The sequence below is a fragment of the Haliotis asinina genome, chromosome 4, assembly GCF_037392515.1.
Source record: "Haliotis asinina isolate JCU_RB_2024 chromosome 4, JCU_Hal_asi_v2, whole genome shotgun sequence".
Lineage (NCBI taxonomy): Eukaryota > Metazoa > Mollusca > Gastropoda > Lepetellida > Haliotidae > Haliotis > Haliotis asinina.
In genome coordinates this window covers 47,785,304-47,810,911 of record NC_090283.1, presented here as the reverse complement: position 1 = coordinate 47,810,911, position 25,608 = coordinate 47,785,304, and the positions used below count along the sequence as shown (strand labels likewise).

At 40.0% G+C, this 25,608-nt stretch overlaps 2 protein-coding genes and 1 pseudogene across 2 annotated transcripts; all 3 read right to left on the bottom strand.

Moving 5' to 3' along the window:
* Positions 1–311: 311 nt before the first annotated feature.
* Positions 312–8,745, bottom strand: LOC137282537 (arylsulfatase B-like). The gene is made up of 14 exons (XM_067814300.1): positions 8,594–8,745; positions 8,372–8,483; positions 7,877–7,928; positions 7,091–7,194; positions 6,723–6,829; positions 6,520–6,584; positions 4,215–4,316; positions 3,866–3,929; positions 3,406–3,503; positions 2,834–2,970; positions 2,391–2,449; positions 2,137–2,260; positions 1,366–1,508; positions 312–608 (listed from the first exon to the last, which is right to left on the bottom strand). Exons 1-14 carry the CDS (start codon positions 8,688–8,690, stop codon positions 436–438), a joined length of 1,437 nt encoding a protein of 478 aa, XP_067670401.1. The 5' UTR covers positions 8,691–8,745; the 3' UTR covers positions 312–435.
* Positions 8,746–12,192: 3,447 nt separating this feature from the next.
* Positions 12,193–22,217, bottom strand: LOC137282538 (monocarboxylate transporter 12-like). The gene is made up of 7 exons (XM_067814301.1): positions 22,123–22,217; positions 19,292–19,419; positions 17,466–17,650; positions 16,676–16,819; positions 15,507–16,295; positions 13,642–13,692; positions 12,193–12,635 (listed from the first exon to the last, which is right to left on the bottom strand). The coding sequence occupies exons 3-7, from the start codon at positions 17,632–17,634 to the stop codon at positions 12,427–12,429; spliced, it is 1,362 nt and encodes a 453-aa protein (XP_067670402.1). The 5' UTR covers positions 17,635–17,650; positions 19,292–19,419; positions 22,123–22,217; the 3' UTR covers positions 12,193–12,426.
* Positions 22,218–23,417: 1,200 nt separating this feature from the next.
* On the bottom strand, positions 23,418–24,400 carry LOC137282006 (uncharacterized; annotated as a pseudogene).
* Between the last annotated feature and the right edge of the window lie 1,208 nt (positions 24,401–25,608).

Genomic DNA, 25,608 nt, shown 5'->3' with positions numbered 1-25,608 from the left:
TAGCGCACATGAATGAATTTCAAACCTCAATATTACAGAAGGAACACTTAGTTTATGCCACAAAAAGTAACGATTCTTTATCTAACATTTATGGGATGGTAAATACAATTAAATTTATCTCCAACTGATGGTTTTAAGAACGCTTTCCTGACTGTTTTGATACAATACTTTGATCATGGAGCAACATTTATTACTATTTTATTACTATTCTGTTTATAAACTACACATATTAGGAGTGCACTATGATCAATATTCTGGCATAAGAACATCTGATAAACACCAACCAGTGCTCCAAACACGTTAACTCAGGCTTGTAAACAACATTTTATTATGAAGTATGATCAGTGTGGGTTTGTGACATATCATCACTTATGTGCAAACAAATTACACAATTTAGCAATACAGCATGATCATTATCTTGGCATAAATGTCTATCTAGCACCACCCAGGGCTCCATACATCTCCGAAATTGCTTGGGTCAGAAGCTGGATCTCCATCGGGATAATTGGCTGGCACCATGGTCTTCGTGTACTCCTCAAACCTGGCGCGCAACTTCGCCACCATATCCGGCATCGCTGGTGCGATGTTGTTGTGCTCAGTGGGATCTTCTGGATGTTTGTCAGAGTATTTGTTTAGGTTTAGGCCCACCTGCACAAAACGATCTTAACGCTACGACTATCTTAAGCCTATATTGGAGAATGGGAGTTACAATCATTGTGGCGCTAAGATCGCACTGTGCAAGTGGGCTCACATCCTATTAGTCCCTCTTACGACAAGCATGGGTTGCTGAAGACCAAATCTAATCCAGGTCTTCACATGTTTGAGAAGTTCATGACATAACGCATTCAACTCACAACGCAGCATTCATTTTTGAATATGGAAGTGGTCAACGGTCTGGGTGGGATGAGGAAAAACCATTGGTCTTAAAAATCACAAATTGATTCTAATAGCCTCAGGTATTCAGTGTATACTAGTGCTGGCTAAATGATCGATAATCGGAAATATCGTCTGGAGGAATGAATATTGATGATAAGGAATGTTATGTTGCACATTCTCTTTCGTGACAAAAAAGGTAATATTTTGTTCATAAATCAAGCATAAATGTCACCACTTACCAATGATGTGACACTTATAATATATCTTAATTTCCGACATTAATCGATAACCAGTTGACATTTATTTAATGATTATCGATCTCTATAATCTATATTGATAACCAGTCCCAGTGTATGCCATGATGGTTCGATCATAAGCAGGGGTCCAATCCAAGTGCACAGTCAGGTAATGTCAGCAGCAGTAAATTTAAGAGTTGTTGAGTAATGTTGGTTTCGAGACCATGGAAACATACGGCAAGTAACTGCATACCTCGAATGTTGAAGAGTTGAACTGGGTCATCTCCTGTGAAGTAAACCGTTTCTTCATAGATATCATCTTCGGTTCTGTTCATGGGTTTGTGCCAGCCATCAGGATCTCCAGGGTACCCCAGGATCAGCTTGTAGTCTCCTACCCTGATACATAACAGGAAAACACCTCAACATTAAATTGGGATCTGTTTGCTTCAATCCTTTACTAGATCCAGTGGCCAGTGATGAATCAGAAAGGCAGTACTGATATAACGATGCAATGATGTAAATCATACAGATATATCTGACAGCTTGTACAATGTACCTGTAATCCAATTGGAACCAGTGTTTGAATTACTGTGATTTACCAGCTGGCCATCAGTGCCTGCTGCTACCTGCAGACTTTAAAATCTACAGGCCCTAAATGAAATCGGCAGGCCCATTTTGTTTAGGTCAAACCAATAAAAACAAAATGGACTACACTGTACATAGGGTCACGGTGTTTCTACAAAATGTAGCAATGTCTATGGCAAAGGGGAGTTTTTATTTGTTAAACTGGTGTTGGCATTACTACGCTGAAATACCATGACGTGAAACTGTATGTTGTAACGAAATGGATGGTGGCTGCCAGAGAAAAGGAGGAAACATGCCAGTTGAATAATAATTGACAGATAATTTACAGAAGCCCATAAGGGGCTGCCCATATTTGAAACTGCCGGCCCAATTCGATAACAATAACAACCGGCACTGGTTATTTCTAAGGTTGTGTGGAATCCCAAACACCCGTAAATACCTTATTGCAGCGTGCCCTTCCTCTGGAAATTCAAAGTAGTCAATGTTGTAGATGAACTCTGTCCTGGATGAGGGGAGGCCATTTCGAATAGAATCCCAGAGGCTCATTCCATCAATGGTAGATTCTGTGCCCATGTATGTTACATTTGTGAAAACAGTTTATTGAACAAAACACATTGAATCTGGATGTTAGTAAACGCAGTTGCAAAAGAATCGCTTGTTTAAAGAGGTATTTGATAATAAAAATCTCTTAACCTGGAGTTCCTCCAGCAGCAGACACCAAAGTGGGCTTCCAGTCGATGGCGTGAATCATTCTACAGTCAGGCGGATTATAACAGAGAAAACCTACATGTCAACAGTCTGACCACAAATTCGTCGACATGTTTTTACAACATACCATTATTTACTACGTCTATACTCTATACGATATGGATGATGTGACGATAATTTTTAACTCACTTATACTGACCACAAAATATCCCTTACGTATAGCTTACAAATACAACTACACTGTGGGGTATAACAGAAATTTTGCCCTCTGTGTAACTTCGATATTATCAAATTAGTTCAGTGAGATTTCAGGTGTGTCATCCATGTTATGCCATATGTCGTTGCTTTCAAAATACGGAAATATATGACATGTTCCTGTTCTCGCCTCTAAAATAAGATTTTGACTTTCTTCTAGATATATTCTATACCCTTCGTATGTCGTCCCAGTCTTCTGGAGCCCTGCACCATACATGAAGGATGCCCCCTTCGTACCCCCTTCCCAGATCGTGTACTTTCCTCCTCTCAGAGGCCAGTTGTTGGAATATGCTTGGAGGTGGCCTCCATTCTGAATGATCAAAGGCTTATTACAACTCAGTCTGACATGCTTAGCAGTAGGATGATACATAGCTCACGAAAAGAAAAAATATACCTGCTATTTTAAGAAATTGTACTTACATCTGTATACATGACATAAGCGTGCATACTCGACATATTCCTAAGTCATGCCATTTTAAGGGAGAAGTGACTGTCTGTCATGTTTTTCTTCTTCTTCTTTTTGTCATCAAATCGAAGTATCATTATTATTAACTACAAATAAGAAACGATTTTGCAGAATTACAAAACCTCATACTCCTGTTGGTTATAAGTAGGTAAAACACTAGCAAAGCCAACGACAATTAACCACAATTTCACGAACTTATCCAAAGAACTGTTTCCGAGTATTATTCAGTTCAAATTTGATTGAAAACTTCTTCCCTATTGATACTGATACTACACTTACATCTGCTGTGAATAGAATCAGAGTATTTTCAAACAAGCCCCGATCCTTCAGGGCCTTGGTAACATTCCCCACTGCCTCATCCAGAGCAGAAACCATTCCTGTTGGGAGTAGAATTAATTTGCAAGGCCCGAGCAGTTTGTCTGGTGTACCTCATGGTGGGTGAACAGTATACTGGTCAGAAGTACATTAAATGTAAACCTACATGGCATTTAGAAGTTGAAAATGAAATACTATATGATGACCACATTGATAACATCGTTAGAAGCTGCACGGAAAAGTCACTTGCTTGATAATGGTGTTAGAACCTTCACTGAAACGTCGATCTGACTGTAAAAAAGACAGATTTTGGTCATCCGTATGTAGATATTACCTCTTTATCAAAATTATTTGGAATAAATGGTTTTCAGTGATTTCGTAGATAATAGATTGTAAAGAAAGAGACAGAAATTAACATGCATACCGCTGTACTTTCGTCGCCCTTCGTTAATCACATTCGGATACATATCCTCATACTTCTGTGGCACCTGTGACATCCAACGTAAATATATACAAAGGTAAACTGAACATACATGTGTGTCTCATGGACAACAAACGAACACCATCCTAACAACTTTGCATCTAATCCTGAAGAGTCATGTATGTGTCATTGTATTGAATTTATCCAATCGTCAGATTAGACCTACGTCGGGCTCCTCAGAAAACCGTCAACACTATTTGAACTGGTAACAAAGTTGATAACAGACTTCTGATTTCCGGGAAGAATGTTGAAGTAAACAGGTGCGCAGTATCAATACAATGCCATTTATTACCTCAATTGGAGCATGTACACTCTGATACGGGAGGTACAGAAACAATGGCTGGGATACATTATGACGATGGATGATGTCAACGGCTCTCTGGCCGAATGTGTTCTGAAATGAGAAGTACATTATACACATGAACTAACTTATATTTTTATTATCATAATACTATATCAATGTAGGGCACATATCAAGGCAACTAGTGCTTACTCAAGGCGCTGACATATATATATATACAGTGAAGCCTCGATAATCCGGACAGTAGTGTTTTTCAGCAAATTCGTCCGTATTGCGGATCATCCGGACTACTGAATTTCAGCAAGAGTTGCTTCCCTTTACTATATCAAAAGACACGACACTGAATAAAACAAATAAGCATTTAATGTATATATGTATATTTAATGCAAGGATAACAATAAATTATAAACACATTGCAGTCTTTCTTGGTTGTTTATGTTCATGGTTTTCTCATCACATCAATAAATGTTCGCATTTTCACCAATCATGTCCAATGTCCAATTTCACAATGACCAATGTCACAGGGTTCATAACAAAAAGTCTCTCATTGTTGTTTGAGTTCTGTTTACCTTTTTCATTGAGTTCTTTACATCGATGATTTTGCCAAGTGCCACCTCATCACCAATAGTCTCAAAATAAGTCACCAGACTGTCCAGATATTTCGATGCCTCCGTCGAAGTTGGTGGCACTGGGGCTTGTTCACTTTCCTCGGAATCCTCCTCTTCTTCCTGTCCATCTTCACTCGGCTGCACCATGTTGATGATCTCACTGTCAGTGAGTGGCTCGCATGTTGTTTCGAGTTCTTCTTCGGCGACATATTCTTCTGCGCTTACGACATCATCAGAAGGATACTCGTTCAGGATGAGTCTAAGTTCCAATAGGGCAATGTCATCTTCATCCACAAATGAATCGCCATCTTGTGATATAATGTCCACGTGTCTGTAACAGTTCTTGATTGTTTGCGCACTGACTTCGGTCCAACTGGTTTTTACAAAGAGAAGCGCTTGCCTCAGAGTGAGTGTCTGGTCGCGTCCCTCCTCAGCACAACTGATGTAATGTCTGACAAGCGATCTCTTGTAGTAAGCCTTGATGGTCCGAATTATCCCTGCGTCATTTGGCTGAATGTGAGAGGTTGTATTCGGTGGCAAGAAATGCATGGTAACATTTTGCAAGTTCATCGAATCGCTTTAAGTCCACGTGACCGCATCTGCCTGTCAAAATACTTCAGCTAATCACAGAAGAGCTCACTTGTCATCCACGCCTTTGTGTTATGCCTGTATCTCACTTAGACTTCTAGGTTGAAATCACGTCCAAAACATCTCGGTCTCCTTGCTTGCTCCTTGTAGGTTTTCTCTTGCTTTGCTTAATTTTGATAGTTCCATTTGCATTGGCACACAATGCCACAGTTATTCTATCCTTCGACCGTTTAACGCCAGGCGTGGCTTTCGTTGCCAATGTGTAGTTCGGTCCTAATTTGTAGAAATGTCCCGTTTCATCGATGTTGAAAATAGCTTCGGCATCGAATTCACTCAAAACGTTCTTCAATTCTTCCCTCCCCGCGATCACTGCATTCTTGTCGGCACTTGCTGCTTCTCCCTGGAGCACTTGCTTCGATATTGAATGACGTGATTTGAATCTGGCCAACCATCCCCGAGAGTAAGCGAAATCTGTCACCGATAACTTGTCACCAAAGTCTTTTGCTTTCAATATCAACATTTCATCATTTACAGCTGCATTTTTGCTGGTCATTTCGTTCATCCATAGAAAGAGCGCCTCCTCCATTTTTTGATGTTTGGCGTTTCTTGCTCGAGACAGGGCTGCGGAGTCTTCAGGTATGGTAAGCCATTTTTCCTTGCTCTTTAGGATGTCTCCGATTGTAGATCTCCCCACTGAATGTCTAAATACTTCACCAAAGTGTTTACTAAGGAAATCTAAACTTGCTTTCGGATGTTCTTCTTTATACCTTGCAATCTCCCTCTTTTCAAATGCAGTTATCTCGTTTCGTTTTCGCTTGGTAGGTTGACTCGTCATCTTTGCTGATACAAGTGTCAAACAAACTGTGAATGTACAGCATCTTCTGTCGGGGACTTTTTGTCTAATTACAACAACAACCCTCAATTGACATTTATATTTCCCTCGATCCTTGGATGTCAATATCAACGACCCATCATATCATCAGTCTCAACTCCCTAGGGAGTATATAACTAAGGTAATGGAGGATCAAAGAAACGACTCCGTAGAGAAACGAATCATTGTCAGCTGAGCTTTGTGCAGCGTCAACTTGCATAATACTTACAGCAGAATATTCTCCAGTATAGTTTCTTGCAGGAAGCTTATTGTCCCTGAAGTCCAAGTAACGCCCTGATGAAAAATGAACCATTTCAAGTAATCAACGTCTGTGTAAACTACTAAAACACCATGGTTCAACGTGAATCTTTGAAATACACGTAAGCAATGGAAGATTGCAAGACCAATACTATCAAGCGGGATCATACGCACCAGAAGTGTGAGTGAAGTAGTCTTCACCGGCGTTATAATAACCAAAGAAAGTATCAAAGCCTCGGTACGTCGGGGTGCATTCCCACTTGCAATACCCAAGATGCCACCTGGAATGAGTATCTGCAAATTCACCCCTTTTCAAGCTAATATTACGAGGTTTCACAATCTTACTTTCACTTTATTTCATTTACTTTTATTTGTTTAAAGTGGAATTTCATCGGTACGTTTTCACTGGAAACAGACTACACGTTGATATAGAATGACAACAGTTCATGAGAAAGATGAAATAGGATTTAAATATTGCACCCACTGCACATCCTTGTTTTATATATGAATTCGGTTTCCTTGTTGCGTCGTCTTATACCTACTTTCCGATTATGTGGGTGGCATAGCCGAGTTTCTTTAGTTCCTGGGGGAGGAATGTATAGTTGAGGGGCACACACACTTTCTGGTCACGGTTTAATGCCATATGCTGAATAAGAATTTGTCATTGTTAGAACTTTCTTTATGCGCACAGGTGATATAAACTGAACATTATCCAAATCCGAGAACATGATGTTTCTGAGAATTCATCACTCCATCAACTGATGAATGACCAAAATATTGGTTACTGAGTACACGTGCAACGACTGTGATAAGATAACAGCATGGGGAAGCTAGTGGTTCGACAAGCCGACTAGTAATTAAATCGAATATATATAGTCATAGCAACTTTCAATATTTGACACATAATTGTGTGAAAAGTTACACTGCACAATTGTCACACAGTTCTCATCGAAAAATCAGTGAATGATTTAACCCTCAAATGGCCGGATAATATATGTGATAACTTGCATCCTTTCAGGAATTTCTCGCATGAATCATAATCTAAAGTGTAAGTAGCTTGTTCAGTCTGTATATGCACGTTGTATAATCTAAAGTGACAGAAATAATGAATGGGCTCAATTCATCAATATAATCAAGAGGAGAAACGAGAGGGTACATGCAAGGGCCACGACGCCAGAGGCATGCTCCACTACCTAACCTAACCTATAATCTAAAGTGTAAGTAGCTGGTTCAGTCTGTATATGCACGTGGTATAATCTAAAGTGTACGTAGCTGGTTCAGTCTGTATATGCACGTTCTATTCCTTTTGAAGTTTACAATATAATTACCTGCATGCCTGCATGGAACGGATACATTCCACTCATAAAGGCGGTTCGGGATCTGAAACAGTCAGTGGAATAACATTACTTCAGTTGGCTTTGTTTTGAAAAACAGAAATATTTACTTTCATGTTTTGAACCGGCAATTTAAAACTGCAATTACTCTAGTAGAATGTCGGAAAGTTTAGCCTGACTTCATGACTTCTTTGAGTGGCATTATTTAGAAGTTGGGGAGTTCTGTATGGATTAACAATTTCTTTATTCAGATGATGCAATGTTTCGATACAGATATCAATTCTTGTATGGTTGTCAAGCTGGTATTCTAAGGCAGTCAGTGAAGCATTCACTTTGTGTTTAGCACCATTGTCACCGGCGGGGTAGGTGGGTGATAATTTAATGATTAATAAGGCAGACATGTTGATACAGGTAATTAAGAGATCACGAGATAAAGTATGTAAAGTATATCTTGTTTCGTATATGAAGAGAGTGAACATGGCGATTTACGGGCTGCAAAGAGGCTGGACGTATGCATTGTTGAAAATGATTCCCTCTGTGGCCAGTTTGTCGATGTTTGGGGTTATCATGTCAGGATTCCGGAAACCAACATCATTCCACCCTGGGCAAACACAGAGATTTCCCTGAATACAGTATGTTGACAGACGTTGTACGATAGTATTCTTTTAAAATATATGAGGTCTGTTATTTAAGTTCAAATGTAACACTCACCTAAATCATCTGCCACAATGAAAACGATGTTAGGACGCTGTGCCAATGACAGTGATACGAAAAACAGGGAAACTGCAAGGAGCTGTAGAACCCCCATCGCGGTTGCTTAGTCAAAATAAATGAGACTGTATTATATTATCTCCCTACACGTACACTTTACAGGGTTATAGACTAGATTGATAAAGCTTATCTATATCTCAGAACTGACCCACATTCTCTGGTATGTGTGAAATTCATTACTGGGTCACAATGAAGAAAGAAACGTTTATACCGTTTTAATGGCATTTAGCGAACGATGTGTATATTCGTTACATATTTATGTAACATGTAACTATTTTAATCTTCAGTTCTTTCACCACTACCCTCAGATCGTTAGTGGCTGTATCCTCCAGAGGGTACTAAGTGCCTCAACATTCAATGTCAAAATTAATCTTCCTCTCTTTAGCTGTAGTATTATTGTCATTTTAATTTGTGGCTAAACTTGCATGCAGTCGTCAGCAGCTGAGGGGATGATGTAAATTCAGCTAGGGTCCATGCAGGTAGCAGAGGAACTGTAAGTCGCTATTCTCCCTAGTATGGGGGTATTCCTTCAGTTGTTGGCGATCTATAGCCCGTGTTTTATATTGTATTGTCTGCTTTAATTGCTAAAATGTTTTACTTTTCCATGCTAGTTTTATATCCATATCTGAAGTACACTATTATTTTTACTGTCCATTCGTGACAGGTTTTATTTTTCAAAGTGTTTTCATTTTTCATATATAAATTGTTTTCGTCACGATATGGCTGAGATATTGTCGATGTGACGTTACATATTAATTCACTCACTCACTCACTCACTCACTCACTCACCTACATGTCTCCAGACATGTAACAACAGCCGATAAAAAAGACCCTTCCTACTTTTCACACCGATATATTTGTGAGGACATGAATACGAACACATCAGGAGCAAAATATCACACATGGTGAGAAAAACTGAAGTATTGAATGTGAGCGACTTTAGTTTTACGTCTCCCTCCGCAATATTCCAGCGGTGGTCTGTTAACAGTCGAGTCTGGACCAGACAATCCAGTGATCAACAGCATGACCATCGTTTTGCGCTATTGGGAAGCGATGACGTGTCAACCAAGTCAGCGATCCCGTAAGTCACCTCCTACGACAAGCATAGTCACCTTTTATGGCAAGCATGGGTTGCTGAAGGCCTATTCTACCCCATGACCTTCACGGGTACATGTCAACTGAAGATACTATGTACTATAACGTTCAATGTCAAGCGGTATTGCATACTCACAGCAGAATATCCTTCAGAAGAGTTTTCTTGTAGGGGTTTTATTGTCCCTGAAGTCCAAGCAATCCCCTGATAAAATATATAACACTTATACAACCATACATCTGGTTACTTGTCCATCAGTGGAACGGAAACCTTCATATACAAGAAAGTGACTGGTACATTAAATCTGATAACTAAGATTGTTAGTGACCATACAATGTAAAGCAGGAGGTGATGTTAAGCCTGCAAGGACCCATGCCTTCAGGATATGTACTGTAAGTTAACATATGCCCTAGAAAGTTGATCTACCTTTAGTTGTCAGTGATCAATATCCTGTTTTTGTCACTACCGTTAAATATAGTGATGTTGTTTTGTGGTAACGCCGTGACTAGTGTTACACACAATCTATGATAATCTATGCATTTTGATGTCATTGGCAGGAGTATCTGTTCACATATTATCTAACCAGGTATTCATAACGTTTCTACTCGAGACATGGTTTAAATACGTGTTGAATATATCTCACTGACTCACAGACTCACCCAAACACGCAGTAGGAGTAATACACACTACTACTGCGAGTGAAGTAGTCTTCACCAGAATTGCCAATAAAGGATCAAAGCCTTGGTACGTCGAGGTGTGCTCCGACTTGCAAAAACCAATATACCATCTAAAATGATGGCACATGTTATATTTACAGCTTAACATACTAACACATTCACATACATGTATGTACTTTGTATGTTAAGGATAACTCTCCATGGAATCTAACCACAGAACCAAATGGCATGATTGCAGATATGGGTAAATGTATGTACAGTATTGTGTCTGTCTTAGAATGTCGGTATCCAATATAACAAATAACGTTTCATCATGGCATTCTTTGTATATCCCATATTTCTTGTAACATTACACGTTATATGTACTTTTCATTGTTGTTTACTGTGGTACAACACAAAGTGTGTGAGTTGTTTGTTCAGTTCCAGAGGGATGAATGTAAAGTTGAGGGGCACACACACCTTTTAGTAAAAAATCAGTGCCATATGCGGAATAAAATCAAATACGCTTGTAAGAACCTCATGTATACGAGTTTAGGTGACGAAAAATTAACTCAACTTTCATCCAGAGTTATGATGAGCACAAAATGAAAATGTAGACTAGAGATTTCCATAGTTTACGTACCAATGAACGAAAAGTAACAAATCCGCCATAAAGACAATGGAACAGTAAAACAAAAAATCTTTTCAACAATCGTCAATATTCGTTAGTGAAAAGGTTTACCTTCGGGTGAAGAGTAGAAGATCAATATACACTCTTCAAACAAAGTAGGGGAAATGTACTTTCAATGTACGATTGTCGAAATTGGGAGGATATGGGATTGAGTCAATGTTGATACTATCATAATGGATGTTTTGAGAATGCATCGCCACATGGATTTCATTCAAAGCAAAGCTGATCGTTCAGTTTCAGGTTTCAATTTTCAGTCAGTAGTGTGTGAGTTTTGACCCTGAAAACCCTGACCATGCACATATGCAAGAAAAGTATCGGAAACAATGGTCTAAAGTGATTTATCGACCTGCCTGAAAAACGTCAAGATTCATAGTGACACCCCATGCACGTGTAGGAGGCTCGCACGTTGTGCACGTGCTTCTCATGCACCGTGTTTGCGGGTGGTGATAACGTGAAATGATGCTGCATACACAAGATGAATGTCATTGTAACGTCAAGCTTATTTCCGTTACCAGATCTAGCAAGCGTATATTCAAGAAGCAGTTCAGGTTCGAAATGCGAGACTGCCCAGTATGATTTTACCAGACCAGACCAAGTGTACAACCATGCTTGGCTCTCACAGCTGTTGACTGACGACCATGACAGCATTCGAAAACTCATGCAATGTTGTTTGTCACCGGAAGTACTAAGGTCTTGAGAAGTGTCGTGACCTGCTTATGGGACCCACAGGACATTGACATTCCACTCATTATTTCCTTTTGTTGAATTGTGATGATATTCCGATGTGTATTCCATGTCAACAACATGTTACCATGAGACATACATGTTTTACTGTATTAAAGCACTTGTTTACATCACAAATATTACAATGTTTCCACTTCAAATGGCAATAAGATATCATAGATTTTGAAAGATATAAATAACATTTAGCAAATATGTCAGTTTTTTCGATACTTGTTATGTTATAAATGTTTACATGGCGGTGGACATCATTCTTGTTTTTGTTTTTCAAGTTTCCACATTGAATGTATCTTACCTGGCTCTTGTCGCAAACAGCTGCAAAAGCGACGCTGTGGCGTAAAGTAATACTCAATCATCCGATGAACGTTGCTTTAATCAAAGATCTGTGTTATGAAATTAGCTTAATAAAGAGGCATGGAAAAATACGAACTGAACACAGTTTTCATCCATAACCCTCTAGCCTGCTGTTGGACATGATATGGTTATTTACGTGTATAACCTTGTCAACACATGGTTTCTCTGCTTCCACATTACCAAATGGTCATCACCATGTCATGTTATTATTAAAGGAAGTAATTTACAATCATCAGTTTCATATATGTTCATCATGCAATCGATACTGGTGTTCCTTTCTTTCTGTGGGCAACTTGTTTTCTGTAGCATCTGCAACTGCAGCTTCATCGCACATGTTGTTGTCACTGCACGTGCTCAGTTCTGTTAGAACATCATGCCGACATTTCCGTGTATTTTCCTTTGCGTTTGAAAGAAACCCTAATGCAGAGGCCAAGAACATCATTGCACCTGAAAAGCAATGTAACCGTCAATTCAGCATCATGTAACTACTGTTTTTATTTAAAATGTCCTTTGTCATATCAAATAGAATAGTTATAGGATGATTGTCAAAAACCTCAAATTCCAGGTCAACAAATAATGTCTGTCAAATCTTTTATTTGTTTCCCTCAAAGATTTCCTTGAACAAACCGATTTCACCCGAAGGAGTGGGAATAGTAAAGTTTCAAATTACCAAGGTTTGTGATATAGATAGTGACTGAACTGACTTTGTGTTGTTATTTAATACGTTCGAGCATACATTTTAGAGGTCCTCTTCCGGGTTCATTTGTAACGTTCTAACTTCATAACAAATGGATTTATCTGCCATTGTGACTGCCGACTGCCGTTTTTTTCTATTCCTCGTCTACAATATGAAGTTAGGTATGTAGAAATATGTAAGGTGCCAATGAGATTGTCTGCTTTGGCTGTGAAGACAAACCTTGAAACGTATTCAGGGGAAATCTATGATTTGAAAGTACGATTGCAGGGTTCCGCAGGCCTACGGAACACAGTGAAAGTCAATTGTTAACACTATATACATAATTCTGCATGATTGTACATGATACATAGTAAATTGCCACTGATCAAACTGAACCCACATGGGAGGATGGGGAAGGCCCCATTGTACTTCTATAAGGTACAAATTATACGAGTAATTCACAGAACAAGAATGATTTTCTTCTCAGCACATTGAATAAGTTACCTCCTATAGCGAGAATTAAAGTTTCCCTTGGCAAAAACCATTTTCCACATATAAACAGAAATGTTGGTTTTGTCAGCTTTGTCTTAAATATTAAATGAAAGCTACCCGTTCCAATAGGTATTTCGTACACACACCCGACTTTGCCCTCTACAAATAGGTTTCAAATGTCCTCACTTGTTGTTTTATTGCCATTGTGGTTTGTGCCGTTTTCGCACGGTATGATATGACGGAAATGATGTGTAAGAAACAAACCAGGCATAGACTGATACATACCCGAGAACAAGAAGACCTTGTAGTAATCACCAGTCGCTTCCAAAATTGCACCTGCAACGAGATAATATACAGCTAACTTTGCCACCAGGGTGGAGAGTCTCCTCCAGTAAACCTATCAGTGAGTGAGTAGCAATATACACACAATGTACTCGCGTAAGGAATGGAACCCGGGTCTTACTAACGAGCTAACGTTTTAACCACAGGGCTACCCCATCCCCTCGTGCCTATCAAGATTAGTCAATGAAGTATAAACAATAGCATTTTCCCGTTTAAATGCGGTTAGTTTACAATTTTTCGATATTATGACCATTAAAAGCACCTGTGTTACGAGAGTGTGTTTTCTGTAATTTGTAGTATTACTGATTAAGTGATCATGATAATAGTGTTTTAGCTGCCTGCCTTTAAGGTGGCGCTTAAGAACTGCCTCCCTTTGGTGTGTGTTGATAAACACGAGCCGATGGCGAGGGTTCAATACTTCGCTTAATTCGTTCAAGAATCTGTGACTGTATATGTAGGGCTGGTTTTTGTGTTGACGACGCACACATGGACTTACTCTCGGAGTTAAACTTGAGTTATGTCCTTATTCGGCCTATCTACATATGTTTGCCCCTTCGTCTGATTATCAAGATGGTCCTACATCCAAGACTGGCCGCTCGCCGTGTAACATTCAGTATAACTGTTTCTCACTCACAAAATAAGACTTGAGTGAGTTGATATCATATTTGTGACCCATTACTTTAGATTTGTCACAGTTGCCTTATACTAGAAACCTCTAATGTGAGTCATTGTATTCAAAAGAAATTCAAGACCCTTTCCGGAATTGACACGCCAAATGAAAATACAACTTTGAAAAGTGAACAAATGGCCCTGCTTACCTGAGAGAAAAAAACACATTGACAAGCACTCAGTTTCGCTGACTTGTTATCCTTTTATCTCAGCCACATTCTGTTCATTGTTTTCTAAATGTTGTTATACACATTATGTCTGTCTTTTCCCGTGCACGCCAAGTTTCAATTATTCAATTATTGTAAAGCAAATCCGCAGTAGTTTAACACATGCTAGATCTTGTTACACACATAGCGTAAGTTAAACATATTTATCAAAACAATAGTCATTTAATTACTCTTATGAGATCTGCACATGTAATTCACATTGCTAAACTTTTGATGTTTCACAAATTAATCCTAAATTCATCAAATGTGAAACGCATATTATTATTTAACCTCAGATGACCTTGACCTTGATAGGAATCAGACAACAGATTTGAGCGATTACGAGATAATGTATATATCGTGTCGTTAACCTGAATTGACTGTCTATCGAGGGAATGGCAGTTGATGACGATCTACTCCCAGTTGCCCCCTGTGTTTCGTGGTCATTACTCTGCAGTCTAACAATGGTTCCTCGTATTGTTTCTTTAGCAAAACGAGTCTGTGATAATCTGGTTGTTTTACTACCCCTGGGAGTCGAAATGAATTTATTATGAGAATTTTCATTTAGTAATGTTCCAGCAATATCATGGCGGTGGACAAGACAAATGGGCTTCACACATACGGCATACGGCGAAGTCAATTAACCGCAGGGCTAACCCACCGCATTCATCTATCACCAAGATATCAACGTATCAATGGATCAATACTTGACTAATATTTGTAAGTCATGAACTCAGTGGCATTGTTTGGGGAAAGGTTGCCACATGCACAAGTTTGCAATACTCTAGACACCAGGGAAATGATACATACATGGTACTGACCCTTGCCAAACTGAAAGTCGTGAAAGCACTATGGGCATATTTGCATGACGGTAAAATTATCAGTGCTACAGTCGGAGATCCGTTTTACATGTAGTCGTGTAGAAGGGCGTACCTGCAATCGGAGGTCCAATCAAGTAGCCAGTTCCACAGAAGAACATAGCCACACCAACACCAGTTGCAAAGTTTTGAAGTCCTAGAATGTCAAGTGTTAATGTATTCATAAGGACCCAAAAACCTCCTGTGTATAATCCAAGGAAAAAGCCAAAGAGAATCTGCAGATACGAAGAAGATAGGAATAATGACACAAAAAGTGTTAATAACGCCATGATGCTGGCCGTAGATGTATGCAATATTGCACTGCCAATGTTCTCGTCACTGGAAGCAATTCCCGTGAGAATACGCGAGATGACGCTCCCTATGCCGGACGTTGATATCACGAGGGAAGCATCCCGGAACGTTGCTCCTTGTTTCATGCAAAAGTCTGGTAGAAAGAGATATTCTGCTGATAAGCCAAGAGCAAAACAAAAAATACTGAAAGCAAAAAATAGGAAAGATACATTCTTGACGACTTTCCCTATCCTTGAACAATCCCCACAAAGTGAGAGTATTATTTTTCTCCTGAGTCGTCCACCTCCAGTAATGTCTCTTTTCCTCTTTCTCTCAATGACAGAAGGGCGCATCAGCATTCCAGTTACACAGGCATGGAATGTTATACCTCCAGTTATCAGGAAGGCCCCATGGAATCCGTAATTATCGAACAGATACTGAACTAGGACTGGGTGCAGAAACATGCCTAGTCCTGCCCCAGCGACGCATAACCCTTGGGCAACAGCTGGATTGTTGGGAAAGTAGTATCCAAGAACAACGATTGCCCCGGTCCCTGACAGACACGTGCCTAAACCTGAAAAAAAATCACGAAGAGCTAATAGGTTTCTGTTGTGTTTTCACACTCGTCCTGACAGAGTTAATTCACCATTAATGGCAACAAGTCTTAGAGATAACTGCTTAGGCCAGTACAATATCAGAGGAATCGGAATATATTGTATTGTCCAAACTTTTGAGGCTTGGAGTCTGACTATGTGTGCTGACGATTAGGTGCCTAATTCTAAAGGTGTGGTTCGAATCCCGGAAGGGACTCAACTCAACGAAGGTACTAGAATCTGCGTTCCCAAATAAAACAGATTTTATATTTGACCACTTTCTGAATGGCATTGTGTTCTCAATAGTCCTGCTATTTTCAGTGGTCACAAAGCTGGGCAACCCAATAGTCTACGCACTTACCTGCCACAAGAGCATATGTCAGGAACAACAGTCGTATATCTGTCACCAGACTGCTGCAAGCAAATCCCACCAGCATTACGATTCCCGACATCACCACGCATGTTCTGCAGCTAAACACGTTGATTACAAAGCTAGCCACGGGACCTGAAGTAAGTAACGAACAACAGCAATTTGTCAATGAACAAACCTTCGCTTTATAAGTAAATACTTTTAATTCGAAAAAATATCCCAAATTTCTGGAAAAAAACTATCGTGTATTTAATGGGTGGTAAAACACAGTACAGTTGTTAATCAGAAATATAAAAGCTTCACTAATAACTGAAATAAGAAAACAATATTAGTATTTTTATTTCTTTCTCCGAATTGATGATATAGCTTGGTACAAACAGAAAGGTGGATATATCACATCCACTTTCCTCTTACTTGACCTCCACGCCTTTTTGGCGAGACTAAGACTACTATAATTCAAAGAAAGCATGGTCTCAAAATCAAATGTATTGTGGACCGTAACGATACATAATTGTGCACTAAAAGGCAGCACGTGTACAAAGGCGAAATCTATCAAGGCTGGGCCCGAATTAGTGCTGGTTTTCAAGAACGATTAACGGGATCGGACAGACATCGTATCCCAACTGCGTAGATCGATGCTCACGGTTTTGATCACAGGATTGTCTCGACCAAATTCTATTATTTAGACCTGGACTACTGCTGAGTGTGGCGTTTGACAACAAACCGTCCAAAACAACTATCGTTGAAGTCTGTTTGAAATTATCATTGTTCTTTCCCGTACCTGCCAGGGCAAACATGCAGCCGAAGATGGATCCTACCCAGGTTGTGAGAACCAGGTCTTCGTCAAACTCTTTCAACAAGGCCACGTGAAACACACCTGTGGCATAGTTGACGCTAGGGCCAAACATCATCGTCATGAAGGAAGCGACCAACACCACCCATGGGTACATCCGTGTGTGTTTCCTGCTGCAGATATACGGGTATGTTGAATACAGGGTGACATATTGCTCGGAGTTCTTGCAATGATCAGATGGGGTAGACTAAGATCCTGATTTAGTTCCCTACATGAGAGAAATTGTCAACGGGTTCTTACCTTCAATGTTTCTCAGATCTGAAAGACGTTTGTTGCGTATTCCTGTTACCAATGCCAGGATTGGCAGCGATACTTTTAAATTGACATACCCATGTAACAGTAATAATATAATTGAAGAATCATTCCGTCAGTGAAAGCCCAAAGCAAAGCAACTGATTTCGATGACTGATCAGCACTAATGAACCAATCATCAGTTGTGAGATTTAACCAGTTTCCACAATTTATGTCAACACGTATTTGTGTCGGCAGCGGAACCAGCTAGTAATTATATTGTGACGAAGACGAGCGAATTCGTTGAGTCCAAACTCATAATTAACAGATTACATTAAGAACTAGGTCGAGCAGTGAAAATAATTTTAACTATGACGGGAAAGTCCAACAAGCTAGGCTATCATACTCACATACATACGAATGCGGTCGGGACACCGGACGGCCTGACAGTATAGATGTGAACATATGGAAGTTGTCAACACTCGCATCTGCCAACGCCGGGCTTACACATCATTGTTGCCAAAATGGTTTGGGAGGTCCTGAGTACTCTCTGAATATAAAACTAAGCAACCTAGCGGGCTTACATGTAAAGCATGGCTTGTCACGCGCCTGACTAATAAACTATCTAGTGAATGAAACACGACCTACTGGCGTTACCAGATTTACACATTGTCAAGCAAGGAATATAAGGTTACCTAGTTTTGAAGCATGCTCATACGTGGTATATTTATTGGATCACTATCTCCAAATACCAAGCCTGGTATTTATTAACAATCGATATTCACCATTTGTTCTAGGTAAAAATACATGAATAATGGATGACAGGGGACAGATATGGTCTTACTCACCTTTCTCGGTGCAGCGAGAACGCTATCTTCCTACTGACCCTATCATTTGACATGGAGTGGGCATTTTGTAAATGGAGCACAGCCCTCCACACAACAGTGTTATATTGTCAGGGATCACAACACGAATGATATGATTGACCTGACTGATGTTGAACATGCAATTCTAACTACCATCGTGACTAATTGTAAATGTAATGACTAATTATAAAGGTAACGATACGGGCTATATTTATACATAATTGATTTGTACTGTACAGTGTACAGTCAATTGTTCCAACTTTTATTGTGGCGGATATGAACAGAACAAATATCTGGTTACTATCTGGTTTGCTGCAGAAATGACTGATTTTTTTATTTCAAAAGCAGCGTAGAAAATGAACTCACTCACACTGACACCGACGTCAGTTGTGACATCAGCACATTACGATAATGTGTATTCATGTCTGCAAGCCTTTTTTTTCGCGCTGGCAGAGTCTAGTTTTACATTCTGTCAGCATTTGGCAAAGCCATAATCTCGAAGTAACGTGTTGGAAGTGCACAAAACATAAGTTGACATCGTGGCTGTTCGAGGGCTTTACTCTGTTTACAACCTGTGATGATTACGGTTAAAATATGGCTTCAGGTACTCCTTTCGTAAGAGGTGACTTTCGGGGTCGGGTGCTTGTGCTCACTGACCTGCTTGACACGTCCTTGTATCCCAAACATCGATGCTCATGATGTCAATCACTGGGCTGTCTAGATCTAGTCCAGATTTAATCATGTACAGGCAACCATCATATAAGCTGAAATATTGCTGAGAGCGGCTTAAAGTAAAGAACAAAGAACAAAACAACCTACAATAGAGCCAGATGTACTGAACACAGGTAATTCTTTTGCATTCCAGTTATTCAATGGCAAACATTCGTAGTAAGATAGCAGTAGAACATAGCAGAATATATGAATGAGGAACCGGTCCTGATTTTGTTATGAATAACATTTCCCGCGGCCACATGCGTGCAGTGAGTAGTGAGTAAAATAATGATAAATAATGATAAAGATTATGTGCTTTTTCTATGTCTCCCATGTTCAGTTAGTATTCGTCTTATGCTCACAAGACGAAACTGTGTGTTATACACCGACACTGGCGATAAATACATTGAACCACTAAAGAAAGGTGGATAGCGGTTTCCAGAAGTACACACTTTAATTCACTCTCAGTAACAATCAAACTTAGAGCATTGACTTCAAAATATAACACCTTTCCGGGAATAACGTGTTCACACAAATAAAATCGCCCAAAAACCATTAGGATACCCTATATGTCAGCATTGTGTGTGGCCTCTATGGAGACCTATGAAAGCATTGCATCATCTGTACATGGAAAGAATTAGGCGGTTGATGAAAGCCATTGGCTTTTGGGTCCATACTCTGCGAAGTGCCTGATTAAGTCCAGCCGCAGTTGTTGGCCTTGGTGGAAGGTCACTCAGTCTTATTTGAAACTCGTCTATTTGATTCAAGTCCTGACTGAGTGCAAGCTATTGTAGGGTTTGGATGTCATGTTGTCTTAAGAAGTCCAATGTTGCCCTGGCAGTGTGGACACAAGCGTTGTCTTGCTGGAAGTTCAAAAACGTCTAAAATGTGGTACAACATTGGGTCTTATGACCTTCTCAATACAGCTAGCAGCTGTCACGTCATTTGCTCTTCCTGGGTCAAGATTCTGGAAAACCACGGTGTCAACTAGCTGGTTCAGACCGACTGGACCCCACACCACGTTGCTCGAACCAACTAGCCTCTTTCAACAAAACATTCACTGGAAAACAGTGCCCATGCTTTCGTTATACACTTACTCTGTCATCAACTATCGAAACACAATATCGACCTTCCATGGTCGATAACGCCAACATCGATGGTAGGTTGCCAACTGAAGATGGCTTTGGCGCCGAGGAGCGGTGAGGACAGGTCTATGATATGGTCTGTGACAGGAGAGGTTCATTCCGCGGAATGGTCGGCGCACTGTCTTGGCACTGATGTGTCTGTTCAGCGTCTGAATGGCCTGGCGTGTTGTTTCCGTAGTTCTGGGACAGCGCTCTTGCAGGTGGTTGCACACAATCTGTCGGTCCTGACATTGTGATGTTACTAAAGGTCGCCCACTGCGTGGACGGTCCTGGATGCTGTTAGTCACGTGATACCTCTCTTGCAGTTGGTAGATTTCCTACAGCTTTGGTAGACTTTTACACACAGCCAAGACAGCTGTCTGTAAGTAAGCCCGCCAGGCCTCACATAGCCTGGTTGATATAACACATGGCCTTGTTATATACTAACGTGACACACGGCTCTGTTAGGCCTCCACATACACACGTGTTAGACCTCCACACAAGACAGCTGTTAGGCCTCCTGTTACACCTCCACACACTGCTCTTTCATACCTCCAGACACTGTCCTCTTACACCTCCAGCCATTGCCCTGTTACCCCATAGAGAGCCCCACAGTCGTTCGACACACAAACCCTTTAGAACTCTACACAGCCTCATTATGCAATAAGACACGGCATGACTTGATCACCATTACATACCCGTTTCTCCTAAATTTCCTGTTTATTTCCTGTCTCGCCTAATGAGCTGACATATCAGAACGCCTAGTATGTATAATCACTGAACCGTGGAGTTTCTCTGGAAAAGGCTAAGTTCCCAAGTTGTGGTGTCCCGTCTCCCAGCACTACATTAATTCATAGAACAACATAAATTAAGCTGTAGAAATTAAAGATTTATGTGACTATGAGGTGAAATTAGAGCAGGATATGTGGAAAAATATAAGTACAAGGTTATGTTTGCCACAGATTCTGCACATAGATTTTAAGAAAGTCGTCGCAAACGCAGTCCATGTTGTCTTCGATGGAGTGGAAATCCGTGGCTGCAACATCCAATACACCCAAGCATTATGGAAAACGATTCAAAAGAGTGGCCTTACATCACACTACAAGAAGGACGCCGACTTCAGGCACCTGGCTCATAGAGCAAGGATCCTCCCACGTGCACCCCTGGAACAGGTCGAAAATATTTGGACAGACGCTGTTGCCAAAGTACCCATGGATGAGACGTGTACGAAGTTTATGGACTATATCACTTTGACCTGGCTACATGAGGGCCTGTGGGATAAGCTTGAATGGAGCCACTTTGCCAACAGAACAAATAACAACCTTGAAGGCTGAACTCCGTGACTTTCTGCCATCCCAGCATTAATGCGTTGTAAAACTGATTAAGAGGGAGCAGTCAAGGACAACGTGAGCCAAAGAGGAAGAGGAAGTATATTGTTGTGGACGACCGATTGCGATGTGCTAAAGACAGACTGTTTGACGGCGAATGTTGTGATGCACTTCATAGTGAACGTGACTGAATGTATGACATGAGTATGACATTTCTACAAATTCATTCACAAGAATACACATTTATATAGAACGCACCATCGCACAACTGGTAACATATCCCCTCTGTGATGAGTGTTGATATTACATAGCTATATCTACCTACCTACATGATGATTGTACGCCTGTGCACATCTGTTGTGATCCACCCGCATACTGAGCTTGTACTGCCTGCTCTGGGTTACCGATACTCAGCTTACTGACACACGATATTAACCTTCAGTTGCCTACACTTTTCTATATACCTTTAAAAAGCCGAATACATGATTTCTTTCCATTAGATTCACCTATTATTGTGACTGAGTGGGGCATGTGTTAATCATATGTTAATTATGTGTATCAAGCATTACATGTAAATAGGACGGTAGCTTGCATTTTGTCATTCTTTGAACACCCTTCTGATCACTACAGAGGACTGTGTGTGGACTCTTCCATTCCCACTTCCCCAACTGTTTGGGTTAGAATTAGACGTAGTGTGAGAACACCTATGACACACACACTACTCCTTGGGAATCATCCAGGCGTTACATTTCCACATTGCCTGTAAGACTGTCCGTACTTAATGGGTTAGAATTAGACGTAGTGTGAGAACACCTATGATACACACACTACTCCTTGGGAATCATCCAAGCACAGTCCCCTTATACTTCCACACAAGCCTGACGCCAAATAATCAAATATTCTAGACATCCATGTCAGAAGGCTCTTCTATTGGAAGTTATTGTCCTGAAACAAAATATATACGCTATTAACAGTGTCATTTGTTTGGCACAAACGGTTTCCGAATCTGAAAAGTTAACTTACTGGGAACAGTATGAAATCCACATTGTGTTCTACCCACACTTCACCATGTTTGTTATGAAATGCATCAACCCACATCCCACATCGAATTGGGATCATACAATCGCAGTGTAAATCTAGTCATGTCATTACATTTACTAGATATAAAATAGGTTCATGATATATCTGGAAATGAACTTGCTTGTCTGCTTTGTTTTTGCATATTAGAAAATGCGTTTTCATCTAAACTTGCTACTTGCACATAGTTTCTGTAGTCCTACACTATGTTTACATTGTGATAAAAGTGATAGTTATTCACAGTCTGCAGCAACCCGTGGAGGTCCGGGGTAGAATAGGCCTTCAGCAACCCATGCCTGCCATAAAAGGCGACTATGTTTGTCGTAAGAGGTGACTAATGGGAGCCGGTGGTCAGGCTCGCTGACTGCTCTGGCTTAAATTTTCTTGGGGTCCGTTGGACCCCTTCACTTACAAATTAGGGTTCCAAACACAAAATGGAAGGGTCCATATTTTGGTTTGTAATATAGTATTAACAACAGAACACAGTGGTTGTAAATATTCAAATTTCATTTTGAAACTGCAAAAACATCAACAATGTTCATTTCAGCAAAAGAGCTTTCTCTTTTAGTCACTTCTGTATTTTGTGACGGCTGGTGCAAGAGAAACATCCCTTACAGGAGATCCTAAAGCCAACTGCATCAGCGTGTCAAGCCTTTCTGATGACAGCCTGTTTCTGTGTGACCTCTTTATGAGCTTTTGAACACTGAAACCACTCTCAAAAGTTGCTGTTTGGAGGGGCAACAAGACAGCCACTTTTGCAATCTTGCACAGATTTGGAAAAGTATCAGGATGTCTTGACGACAGTATCTGCCATAACTGACATATACTTGTACAAGGATAATGCTGTTGATGAACCATATCCTTGCACATTGCCCATTCTCTGATGGTCACCTCGGCGTCTACAAAGGTGTTCTCACAATGACTGTAGAAGTCAATGATGTTTTGGAGTTGTTCTGCATCCCAGTGTTTTCTGCCACAGCAACAGCAAAGGAATGTCTAGAAAATACTAACTCAGGCCATTTGCACATCTGTTTTTAAATGTTTGTATCATCACAATGTGAAAGAAATCTTACTTTCATAAAGTAGTCTGAAAATTATTAAATACGCTTAAAACGAATCTACAGTCTGTTGTAAAATTTGGTATTTTATGTATATATTTTCAGAAATTGTACTGTAGTTAAATGAAGCTTCGTTTTCATCAGATTAGCTAAACTGATAACACATTTTACAGTTGTTATATTACCTTCAAACAAGAAAGACAGTCCTCTAAGTGACAGGATTGACATGCATGTGACAACGTCAGTAGCCACAGCTGGGAATCTGCTCTCAAGCTCGCTTATGACGTTTTGTAGGAAAGCAGCCCTAACATTTGAGAACTGCTTCTCAACGCCAGCCTCTGATGTTATTGGAACGTTAACACCATCAAACTCTCAGCTTTGTGATACCTGTGTAACAACATCAATGGATGGTCTCAGTGCAGCATGGTCTATGTCCTCCTTCTGAAACTGGAGGCTTAGTCTGGTCATGGTGGGGATGATGTCCATCAAAAGGTGAAGAACAAGAAGGAACTTGTAAGACGAAATGAACTGCAAGATGCCTTTGGAAGTACTGTTGTATGTTTCATGTCATTGGTTCCCAATTAAGCAGGTCGATGCTAGATTTGTTGATCACTGGATCGTCTGGTTCAGACTTGATTATTTGCAGGCCACCGCCTTATAGCTGGAATAATAGTGCGGCGTAAAACTCAACTCCCTCACTCACTCACTCATATTGAACTGCAATGACGAGGATATAATATTCTACGAAAATAGTGCAACCGTATTTTCTAAAATGATCAACATACTTTCATGAGCCCCTGCCTCTCGTCATGAAAGGTTTCTGTACCTAGTATAGTGCGCATCAAAAGGTAATAAGATAGCATGACTGTACTTTACGTCAGAGTCCAAACAATGTTTAGGTAACATGGTTGGTTGGGCATGGTTACACAGCATAAACGAGTGACTTGAAAGTGGTGTCACATAACTACAATAATAGTATTATCTCTTCAGCAGTTAACAATCAAAGGTGACAAAAAATCTTTTTTTCAGAATAGTAATCTCAGAGGGTTACCTCCCTTCGCTGACAACTACAGCCGACTTCATGTTGTCATATAAATGTTGATGTTATATACTTCACTATTGATTTCTGTAACGGTAGAACATTAAATACACCGTTTATTCTTTCTAACTGTTTGATCGACATTCGTTAACTGCCTCTCTTTATCTTTCATTATGCCTCCTGATTAACGCTAATATCAAGATATACAGTTAATATGCTGTATTCAAAACTTTGTATGTCGGGATACTGATAAAGAATAACCATATTTAAATGATAAGAAATGACTGTCCATTACCATACTAGTTTTTGTGTGTAATCTTTCATACATAATGCATGTGTAAGGAGCACGGGTCTCGGTTCCAAAACACGCAACTATGTTTAGGACTGTATTATATAACTGTGAAACTATAAATATATATTAAGTGTAAAACTGGGATATGTATTTGATGATAGGAAAACGATTTATACCATTCCATTTTCTCGTGTACAAAAAATATATCAAATTCTTAAGTTTGCCCCTGAATTATAAATACAACCAGGTATCAAAGCAAGTGAAGTTGTTTTTGTTTTCAGTCACAATACTAACATCCTTGGGAATGTGCTTAGACAATATATTTGCATCTTTCATGACGGTCAC

What these genes read in the sequence shown, in the direction of transcription:
- LOC137282537 (XM_067814300.1), bottom strand. Translation starts at nt 8,690, where the DNA reads ATGGGGGTTCTACAGCTCCTTGCAGTTTCCCTGTTTTTCGTATCACTG. An exon ending in GTCCAGCCTCTTTGCAGCCC is followed by an intron (nt 7,929 to 8,371) that starts GTAAATCGCCAT and finishes TGACTGTTTCAG; the next exon opens with ATCCCGAACCGCCTTTATGA. An exon ending in TCAACTCTTCAACATTCGAG is followed by an intron (nt 609 to 1,365) that starts GTATGCAGTTAC and finishes ACAAACATCCAG; the next exon opens with AAGATCCCACTGAGCACAAC.
- LOC137282538 (XM_067814301.1), bottom strand. Translation starts at nt 17,634, where the DNA reads ATGTACCCATGGGTGGTGTTGGTCGCTTCCTTCATGACGATGATGTTT. An exon ending in CTGCATGTTTGCCCTGGCAG is followed by an intron (nt 16,820 to 17,465) that starts GTACGGGAAAGA and finishes TACTTACTTCAG; the next exon opens with GTCCCGTGGCTAGCTTTGTA. An exon ending in CAAGGTCTTCTTGTTCTCGG is followed by an intron (nt 12,636 to 13,641) that starts GTATGTATCAGT and finishes ATTGCTTTTCAG; the next exon opens with GTGCAATGATGTTCTTGGCC.